Here is a 10,184-nt window from a genome sequence, read left to right on the forward strand (position 1 = left end):
TGTGGAGGACCAAATGTCCGAGGCACGCTCTTCGTCTAGATAACTTTAGTTCACCGAGCTGCATGACCATAGGCGTTGTCTGCGTCAGAACTACTGGGAATGCGGCAGCGAAAAGGCTTCATGAAGCTCTTTCGCAAGTATTGCTCGAGCAAGAAGAGCCCCATTGACTGGTACGCATCACGCCACGCCCATCGAGTACTGCATGCCATGACGATCCCATCCTTAGGAAAGTCGTGAACCCACCTCCGGTTGACATGGTGATCAACAGCTCCAGCGTCGAGGCGTGCCCAAACGATGCCAGCCTCAAACACGAATTGCTGGATAAGCTCGTGCGTTTTCGTCTGCATCTTCTAGATTCAGATGTATTCACCGAGAACTCATGCGTGGCAGGTCATCTTAAAGCTGAACGGTGGGCTGGGAACGACGATGGGGTGCCAAGGCCCGAAGAGCGCGATCGAAGTGCGCCAAGACCTTTCATTTCTCGATCTAACCGTTCGACTGAACGATGGCTGTTCGAGGTCTATGCTCTGGTGATGCAACCGCCGCTATGTGTACTCGACGTCGCAGACGATGGACACGTGGTCCGACGGAAACACCGTCGAGGGCAGGGACTTCTCCGAGTCGACTTGTTCGAGCGTGAAGAGGGGGAATTGCTGCACGACGCGGAACGAGGTCGGGTCGACCAATATGTAGTCCAACGTGTCCTGGAACGTGAACTCGTGGTTCCTCAGGTAAGTCGTGAATTCAGTCTCGACGGCGCGACGCAGCTTTAGGCTGTGCGAAAACTGCGTCGGCACGTCCATCGTTCCCTCGGACGGACGTCCGCTGTCGTCGATGTCTCGGTCAGTCCATCGAAATGCACGCGCCTGCTGCCAATCGTCGTGGTTACATCCGACGTGACCGTTCAGCAAAAACTGGATAGACGACGTCATAGGTCGGGCGTTCAGATCTCCAGCCACGACGACACGGACTTTGGTGGCTCCATTGTCGCTCAACCGAGCGACCGTGGCTTCAATCGCGGCCGTGAACAGCGCTGCTTGCACCAGCCGAACAATGTTGGCGTCTGCACGATAGAACATGTGGGTGTTGGCCACCAGGACGACGTGTCCATGCCGCTTGTCGAGTAGGGTCACAATCTGGCCGACAGACGGCACTTGACGAATGGCAGCATCAACTTGGGGGTGGCAGTGGAGGAAGGCGGTGATGGCGGAGTCTCTAGGAAGCGAATCGATGGCTGCACTAAATGCCACCACCTCCGTCTCAACTGCTTCAAAGGTATCGTTTCGAGCAAAAATCGCACATCCTTCGGGAGTCGACCCGGCTTTGCCAGCGTACACGCCTTTGTACCCATGATGCGCCAGCAATGGTTCAAAGTACGATCTGCAAATGGTTTCCCCCATCTCTTGGAGGCACACGACGTCCGGACGTGATTCCAAAAGCTCGAGCGCGACCAGCGGCATGCGATAGGCTTCTTGAAGCACCCCCGGTGCCGCGAACGGATACATGCGATTGAATTCGCGGTCGGCGCGGGCATATTTGGAGTACAGGATATTGTACGTCATGAGACGAAGACCGTCGTTGGATGGAGGCACGCGACCCAAAATCTGTCGCGGACCGAAGACAGACCGGTCGGGACATGCCTGCACGACTGACGTGTGCACAACAACGGGTTCGATCGGTACTCGAGCGGGAGATGCATCTGGAGACGGCGGCGGCGTGCATGCAATGGTCAGAGCGTGGCCGACATCGTCAGATGTCGGTGTATAAACAAAACTGGAACCAACGAGGACGTCACCACGATGCCAGGTCCACGTACATTCGTCTGGAGTGCAAAAGATCAAGTCAATTGAGGGTCGGATTGAGATACCGTTGAAGTGCTTGTCGACGGTCGCAATCGCGTTGACACGGGGCTCATTGTGGATGATATGGTACGTAACTTCGTTGATGCAAAAGTACGCTGCCGCATAAAGCGCATCGAGGACGGGCAGCGTTGGGGGAAGGACGGCATGGTTCCCCGTTTTGAATTGAATCACGGCGGCTGCTTTCATGAGTGCCATGGTCGAAGGTTTCGGCGTCTTCGTCGAGGACTTAAAGCCTCGTTTGTTCTCAATCGGGTTCACAAGCCGTTCGATGCGGACAAGGACACGACTGAGCTCTTCGTCGACCCGTCGCACAAGTTGCCTGTCGATCCCTTTCAATGTGAACTGCAACGTGACGGCTTCAGTGCCGGGGTGATGTTGTGCATGAGCAATCAGAGATAACGAAGTTTGCATCGTGCGGGATGTTAAGGAATGGACAAATGGTCCCGCCGTGTGGAGGAGTCGGCGCGTAATTTGTCCGCCGCGGCGCAGCCCAATGATGGTCGGTTTGAACAGTCCTCGAAATTGCAATGGTTGAAGGCTGTTTGTACGGATAATCACAAGTTTATCCGAATCCCTCCGAACAAGCGACCAAACGTCGTCGGAGGGTCGAACACATCCACATCAACTACAATACACGAGTGCGTGGCGTGCAGAAATCGCTCGTAGCAGCACGCCCTCTCACGGAATCTTCATGTTCTCCAACTCCTATCCTTGATCAATCCAGCGCCATGGAGCAAAGGGGCACAGGTTGGAGTGTCCAGCTACTACTGCGAGGCTGCGCCTTGCACACCACCGCACATCCTGGGATCTATGTCCTCGTCTCGTTGCGCCATGCACACTCCACAGCCAACGCAAGCGAAAGCACATCGCAGTAGCGGCTGCATATCGTCGCCTTTCCGGCTTTTTGTCGGTAGGTGGTATTGATTGGCAGCGCCTACATCGCACTTTTTGCCGCTCGCCGATTTGGCCTAGCAACCCGAAATCTCGTCCTGACACCACGTCGTCAGAACAGCACTCGAGCCGTGACGGCGTCGAGGCTGCGCGGTGGAGAACATGCAGCCTCGCGCCGGCAAGGAGTCGGTTGCCCAACTGTCGCAGCTCGTTGTCAGTGAACCCGATGCGGCCGTAGTGGCATGAGGTCCAGACAAAAGCCAATCGGTTTAGTGCCTATTTCAGTTTCGAGCATTTTCCACCCCGAGAGTTCCACGTTGTGAAATTACGAGGAAAATGACCACACACCTTCTAATGAGTTCGACTGTGTTGGTGGTTTTGTCGATCCAGCGTCACGAACTCCCAAGGGGATCGTCCATAGATGGTCCCGCTGAACAGCGGCGACTTGTAACAAGTGCGTTGTCTCAATCCGTCGGTGCTTGTTTTTGTGTGTATGATGGACGCTGGGCCAATTGGCACGCCAAACACGCGATGTGGCACATATGACTCTACGATGTGGGAGGTGCTGTATCCACGTCGCAGCCGCCCTCACATGACATGAATAGCTGGGGCAAATTTCACTTCCCGATCCTCCAAAGCAGTTACAGTGTACCCACCTTGTTCAACCAAGCATCCCTAAGGTGGCATGCCTTCGTTCCACCGAGCTTTTTTGCGGGTGGCTCCATTATCCACACGAAGCGTTGTCTCGACCAGCTCAACACCTCATTCCTGAACAATGTCGAGGAGGTTGTTGCGCTCCACAATGCGGCAGCACATCACAGTCGACTCCCTTACATTGTAAAAGCTTTGAGGAAAGAATCGGTTTAGCGCCATATAAATCACCTTTTTGTGGTGCTGAGGTGGCCAATCAGCGGTTTCAGAATTGTCCAATCATAACGGCGGTAGCCGGTCGTGGACCAATCAGATGGCAAGGACAAAATACAAGCCGCCATCCCACCGCCTTTCCACTCGTCGCCCATTTTGCGACCCGCCAGCGACTGGTGCATGGCTCCGTCCGAGAAGTTGCAAGAGAAGCTCAAGGGCGAGCCGCACAAGTATGCCACGTTCGGCCTGCGTGTGCTGCAGCGCCATCCTGCCGTCAGTGCGTCTATGGTGTCAAAGCTGTTCCTGTCGTGGTGCATGCCGCTCGTGCGACGAACACACCAGCTTCAGATGGACGACATCTGGAGTCTGGAAGACGTCAACACATGCGAATTCAACACAGATCGATTCGCCGCGGTCTTTGACAAGACTCACTCGGTCGTGTGGTCAGCATTGCAGGTGTATGGGGATTCGTTCGCTGTCACAGGCATCTGGACCGCGTCGACGCGGCTCCTCGAATTGGTCGGGCCGATGGTACTCGGCCAAGTCGTTGCCTCCACCGGCGACATGGCCCATTTGTACCAGTGGTTGGTCGTTTTGCTTGGGGCAAAACTTGCCAAGGCATTTCTGGCGTCGCACACCATTCTAGTGGAGGAAACCATAGGCATTCGGTACGCAGATTCAAGCGTTAACACGTCATGCCCCACTCACTTGTTGCTCCTGTAGCTTTGTCGGGGCGCTCAAAGGATTGTTATTCCGAAAACTATTGTCCAAAGGCAACCACCGCGCCCCCGGCGTTGTGGAGCTCGCCAACGCCTACTCGTCCGACATGGATGCCCTTGTCCTCGGCTGCAAAGCGTTTCACAACCTCTGGATCATGCCAATTCAAATTGCGATTGCGTCCACGATGCTATACCGCGAAATCGGCGCCGCATCCTTTGCAGGCATGGGCGTGATCGCGCTCGTGATGGGCTTTTCAGCAATCGTGTCGCGACGGCAGTCCAATGCGTACCGCGATGTCGCGACCGCACGTGACAATCGTATGCAGGTGGTCAAAGAAACGTTTGGATCGATCCTCGTCGTCAAACTGCATGCGTGGGAAGCCCGCTGCCGCGAAAAAATGCAACAGCGCCGCGCCAAAGGTAAGGTCAACGGCGAATTGCCATCTCACGAGTGACATGACGGTTGGTAGAGCTGGCACGTATCTGGACGTTTATGGTGATCGCCGCGTCGAGCATCTTCAGCTTCTGGGCAGGGCCACTGTTCGTATCGACGGCATCGTTTGCCGCGTACACACTAGTGCTGGGACAGCCGTTGACCGCGTCGAAAGTCTTTACGTCCTTGGCACTGTTTCGCCTCCTTCAGATCCCTCTCTCGGACTTGCCCATGCACGTCACGTCCGTCCTGCAGGCCCAGGTATCGCTGCACCGCATCAAGTCGTACTTGCACCAGCCCGAAAAGCCCATACGCCCCACTCCCCCCAAGCAGCATGTGAGTTGGCTTAACCCCATTCTTGCCCTGATTCAAACGGACGGGAATCCCTTGTAGGATGGCCCAACAATGGTGGTGATTGAAAACGGAACGTTTACGTGGGATGCTGCGGACAGCATGGCTCCCACGCTCAAGAATATCTCGTTGACCGTGTCCCGCGGCGACCTCGTCGTCGTCCATGGAAAGGTCGGGAGCGGCAAGTCGAGCTTGTGCAATGCGATCCTTGGCGAGATGCACCAGACCAAGGGCACGACCGGCGTCTACGGATCCATTGCGTACTGCTCGCAGGAGCCGTGGATTCAGCAAATGAGTGTCCGCGACAACATCCTGTTTGGGTCGCCCTTTGACTCGCGCAAGTATATGCGGGTGGTCGAGGCGTGCGGTTTGTTGCCGGACTTTGCGCTGATGGCGTTCGGGGACCTGACCGAGGTGGGGTCGAAGGGCCGCAACTTGTCGGGGGGGCAAAAGGCGCGCATCAGTTTGGCCCGAGCGTGCTACAGTGACGCGGACATTGTGATTCTGGACGCGCCGCTGGCTGCGATCGACGCGGTCGTGCAGAAGGAGATCATGTCCAAGTGCGTGGAAACGCTACTCAAGTCCAAGACGGTGATTTTGGTGACCCACAATGGCGACATCATCGGGTCACCCAGCGTCAATCGGTTGATTGAACTGGACGAAGGATCGATGGAGCATTCCCACATAAAGCCATCCGCCCCAATGGCGGCCAAAATCGACATCATCAAGGTTCCGTGCGTCGCCAAGCCAGTCGTGGGGTCTCTGCCGAGTCCGTTGTGGTCCCCGCGGACAATGGAGGCTGGAGACAAGTGGACAGAGCACTTTGACCATGCAATATCCGAGCAGTTGGGCGAAGAAGAGCGAGCGATCGGACGAGTCGGGCTCGATGTGTACGCATCGTACATTGCTGCGTTTGGTGGGTGGCGCACGATCGGACTCCTCTTTGCGTTCCAAACAGCGACACAGGTGTTGCAAGTCGGATCGGATGTCTGGCTCGGCGTGTGGACGTCCAGCGACGACGCGGTCGTGTACTCTCAGTGGTACTTGGGCATGTACACGGCGCTGTGCCTCGGGATGATGGTGGCGGTGCTATGTCGCACGATTCTCGTCGCGGTGTCGGGCGTCCGTGCGTCGCGGGTTCTGTTCGACAAGCTGACGACGTCCCTCTTGGGAACTACAATGTCGTTTTACGATGCTAATCCGATCGGCCGCGTCGTGAATCGATATGCCCAGGACATCGCGAGCATCGACACGCGGCTCCCGTTCAGCTACGCTGGTGTCACTGGGTGGTTCTTCTCGGTGGCGTCGTCGCTCCTCACGGCCATGTTTGTGGTACGTGTGCACGATTGCATTCGATGGATCGTGGGGTGGCTGACTGGTCAACTTGCAGGTGCGGTGGTTTGGTCTTCTTTTTCTGCCCCTTATTTATGTCTACGTTCGAGTGGCCCAGCTGTACTTGCGACCGTCTCGCGAGCTCACGCGTCTGTGGAACATCACCAACTCCCCCGTGCTCACTTTCTTGGACGAAATTGAGCATGGTGCGACTTATGCCAATCGCCGTCCCTGTACTTGATGTTTCCGGTAGGCTTCATGCTCGTCCGTGTGTACGGCGCCACGTACATCGAGCGCGCCGTGAGTCGACATGCGCATCATGTTAATTCAAACCACCGCGTGCGGTTTGCTCGGTGCAGCGTCAACGCGTGGTTCGAACTGTGCATCCAGCTCCAGGGCACGGCCATCGTCATGATCGTAGCGACGGGCCTCGTGTTCTTCCGGTCCGCGTTGTCCGCTGGCTTGGTCGGCCTGGCGTTCAACTACATTCTCATGGCGGACGCCAACATTGGCTATCTTGTGTCCAACTTTTCGTGGCTCGAAATCAACATGGTGTCTCCTGAGCGTGTGCTGCAGTACTGCGACTTGCCCGCCGAGGAAGCCATGAGACCGCAAGGCACCTCCACCGCTCTGGCCATCACGAAAGGCTCCATTTCGTTCAAGCAAGTTCAGTTCCGGTACAAACCAACTAGCGAGATGGTGCTGCGGGACCTCACGTGCAACATTGCGGGCGGTGAAAAGATTGGGATCGTCGGCCGCACGGGCGCCGGCAAGTCGAGTCTCACCATGGTCCTCTTCCGCATGTACCCGTTGGTGTCTGGGTCGATCCACATCGACGGCCGAGACATTGCGACGGTGGCCAAGCAAGACCTGCGGCGGCAGCTCTCGATCATTCCCCAGTCGCCTGTCCTCTTCAAGGGGACCCTCCGGCAGTACTTGGATCCGTTCGGGTCGTACGACGACGCTGCGTTGTGGTCGGTGGTGTCGAAGGCAGGGCTGCTCGCGCTTGTGAGCGACATGCCGGACAAGCTGAGCACGGAGGTGGCAGACAAGGGGGCCAACTTGAGCGTGGGCGAGCGGCAGATGCTGTGCCTGGCGCGGGCGTTGCTGGTGCAGTCGAAGATCGTGGTGCTGGACGAAGCGACGGCTGCGATGGACCACGACACGGACGTGCGTTTGCAGGAGGTGATTGCGACCGAGTTTGCCGAGGCGACCGTGCTCACAATCGCGCATCGGCTGCACACGATCATGCATTCGGACCGGATCATGGTGATGGATGCTGGTCGGGTCGTCGAGATGGACACGCCGGCGGCGCTCATCGCGGCAGAAGGCGTATTCTATCGACTTGCCAAGGACGGCGGTGTCCTCGCCCCATAGTCTCTTTATCGTTGAATCCTAGCAATGAACGTTGACTTGCTAAGCGTCGAGCGTTGAATGTCCCGCAGCAACTTAAGAGCGGCGTTGCGTGTCCCGCATGCCAATGGATCGAGTTCAAGGGCTTCAATTCAGGCGGCAATGGACAAGTCGCATACCTGCACAATGCGAAAGGAACCAGTCCAGGGATCCCAGTCGGTGGTCAGTTCGATAACGATTCCGACTACTGGATGCGTGGCATGTCATGAGATGCTGAAGCATGCACGTGTTGGTCAAGTGCAATGGACGGCAAGGCGTGGCACCGCAGAGTGAGATGGGTAGTGTCACGAGAGTTTCCTTGGAGCAAGCCCTTGACGTGCAACAAACATCAAGGGAAGGGTTGCAAGCCCACAGATTCAAGGACACATCGACTATTTTACGCTTGGGGACGCGACATGCATTTTCGTCTACACAGAGTCAGCTGGGGCGTTGCGCTTTTGGTCAATCCACTTGCGGATTTCCTTCTTTTCGAGCTCGCGGGCATCGCGGACGGACTGCGGGTCCGCTTCGTTGCTGAACATGAGGTCCAAATGATGCCCGCCTTGGTCGATCGCGATGGCAATCACCGAGGCGCTTTGCGATTCCCACACGCCGTAACCACCCCACGGGTCGAAGTTGCCGTTCGAAAACACGATGTTGGACGCAGCGCGAATGCCGTCCCAGCCACCGTACTGCGTGTTGGCCCAGAGAGGACGGAGCTCGACCCCCCACTTGGCTAGGCACTGTTCAGCGTCCGCTGTTTCGTTTTGCTTGGACGGGCGGAAGAAGTCGCGGACGCCGTCTTGGTCGTTGATGACCATGTACAGCTCGGAGCAAGCCAAGTACGACCACAAGTTTTCCGATTCAATGGGGTACGTCGAGTTCCAGTCCACGCATCGAAGCTCCCCCGTCGAGTTGGTCGCAACGCCGACACTTGCGCGAAAGCCAGCCAAGAGTGCGGCCTCGTCGTTGGCAAAATCGTCCTTCAAGTGGTCGCAGGCGACGCGGTACGGGTTCGCGGGCAGGTCCCCAAAGTAGTCGGACGGCCACGGGTAGTTGCCTTCCGCCAATTCCGTGTACGTGCTAACCAAGCTGTCGCTGATTTCGATCGCAACGTCTTGGGACGGCGGCACCGAGCACAAACCAAGCGCCGTAGTCAACTTGGCACGGCCCTCGGCAGTAGCACCCCACGAAGCAATCACTTGTTGCGCTTTGCGGATATTTGGGACACAGTTGGCAGCTGAACCGGCCGCAGGAGTTCCGACAAAGGTCGTTATGCGTGAGAACGCTTCCGGGTCAACTGGAGGGTTCTGGCCCTTGAACGCTAGCAGCGGCGCCGACGAAGAGATCGCGCCGTCCACGACAAACGGGTATTTCATTCGAAACCAGGCGGACAACATGCCTGCGTACGACCCGCCAAACGAGATGACCGGACTGGCTTCGGCGTGCAAAGTCGTTTTCAAATGCTTGACGAGAACTGAGTAGTCGGCCAGCGCTTGCTCTGACGACAGCCATCGCAGGCTTTCAATGTACGACGCGTTGGCGATCTTTGGGAACGACTTGCCGAAGTATCGGTGTTCGGCAAAGACCAAGAGCGCGCCAAACTCCGCCGCGTTCTCCCACATGAGTCCCGTCGCCTTGAGGAAGCTCTCGGCGTCGCTCTCGTGGCCCGTGTAAAAGAAGATCGGTCCGTTCGGGGACTTCCAGTGTTCGGAGCACGTGAAGTACCGCTGCTCGTACGTGCCGTGGTGAGCCGTAAAGTGATCCAATGTTTGGGTGATGTACGTTTCGTTGCATCGAAGGCGAAGGTCGCCCTCGAACGACTCGGTGGGCTGGCCGCGCTTGTGGCTCATGTCTATGGTTTCACCTGCGAACATGTCGGCCACTCTCGATGCCCTTGGGGAGGAGGCTACGTATACCAGCGCCCCGGCGACCGTCGCAAGCATAGCCGCAATAGCCTTTGTCGACATCGCAGAGGGCTGGCGAGACGGCAGCAGGGGACTCATCAATGGCGCAGATTCCATACTCGTCAATGGTGGTCGGATGAATGGGAAATGGCCACTTGATTTTCTCCATCGTCCGAACTTAAACTTGATGGGCCAATTGAAGGCCAAGATTTCGCCACGGTAGGGTTGATGACATCGAGTTGTGCGATATGCAGCAATTCCGACGTTGAACGAATGGTGGGGTGGGCACGTTGTTCAGTGCTCTTCTCACTTATAGACAACTCAGTCGCGCCACAACCGGTGGCCATTGCCGCATAGGGCATCGCCTCACCGGTGCAAGCGTGTATGGGTTTCATGCAATCTGTTTGGGCTAGCGGGACGTTAGGTTGAATAC

The 10,184-nt window shown here is 56.9% G+C and overlaps 4 protein-coding genes across 5 annotated transcripts in view; 2 read left to right on the forward strand and 2 right to left on the reverse strand.

Annotated features, from left to right (window-relative positions):
- The window catches only part of H310_09093 (hypothetical protein), a gene marked incomplete at both ends in the record, with an annotated part of 2,059 nt that extends 1,525 nt beyond the window's left edge, over positions 1-534 (forward strand). The window contains 3 exons of the mRNA XM_008875058.1: positions 73-170; positions 227-329; positions 391-534. Coding sequence (XP_008873280.1) covers positions 73-170; positions 227-329; positions 391-534 — 345 coding nt within the window. The remainder of the gene's footprint in view (positions 1-72; positions 171-226; positions 330-390) is intronic.
- H310_09094 lies at positions 349-2,373 on the reverse strand. 2 transcript variants are annotated; one of them, XM_008875060.1, is made up of 2 exons: positions 1,868-2,373; positions 349-1,822 (listed from the first exon to the last, which is right to left on the reverse strand). In XM_008875060.1, exons 1-2 carry the CDS (start codon positions 2,271-2,273, stop codon positions 546-548), a joined length of 1,683 nt encoding a protein of 560 aa, XP_008873282.1. In that variant the 5' UTR covers positions 2,274-2,373; the 3' UTR covers positions 349-545. The 2 variants fall into 2 exon arrangements, with proteins under 2 accessions (XP_008873282.1, XP_008873281.1); XM_008875059.1 differs by having other exon boundaries at positions 355-2,373.
- A 1,424-nt stretch (positions 2,374-3,797) lies between these two features.
- On the forward strand, positions 3,798-8,063 carry H310_09095 (hypothetical protein; the record flags this gene model as incomplete). The annotated part of the gene is made up of 6 exons (XM_008875061.1): positions 3,798-4,285; positions 4,341-4,756; positions 4,807-5,105; positions 5,163-6,452; positions 6,511-6,658; positions 6,706-8,063. 6 exons carry the CDS (start codon positions 3,798-3,800, stop codon positions 7,827-7,829), a joined length of 3,765 nt encoding a protein of 1,254 aa, XP_008873283.1. The 3' UTR covers positions 7,830-8,063.
- Positions 8,064-8,079: 16 nt separating this feature from the next.
- On the reverse strand, positions 8,080-9,921 carry H310_09096 (hypothetical protein). The gene has a single exon (XM_008875062.1). It carries the CDS (start codon positions 9,866-9,868, stop codon positions 8,273-8,275), a length of 1,596 nt encoding a protein of 531 aa, XP_008873284.1. The 5' UTR covers positions 9,869-9,921; the 3' UTR covers positions 8,080-8,272.
- Positions 9,922-10,184: the final 263 nt, after the last annotated feature.

This window comes from Aphanomyces invadans (assembly GCF_000520115.1).
Source record: "Aphanomyces invadans strain NJM9701 unplaced genomic scaffold supercont1.20, whole genome shotgun sequence".
NCBI classification, from domain to species: Eukaryota; Oomycota; class Saprolegniomycetes; order Saprolegniales; family Verrucalvaceae; genus Aphanomyces; species Aphanomyces invadans.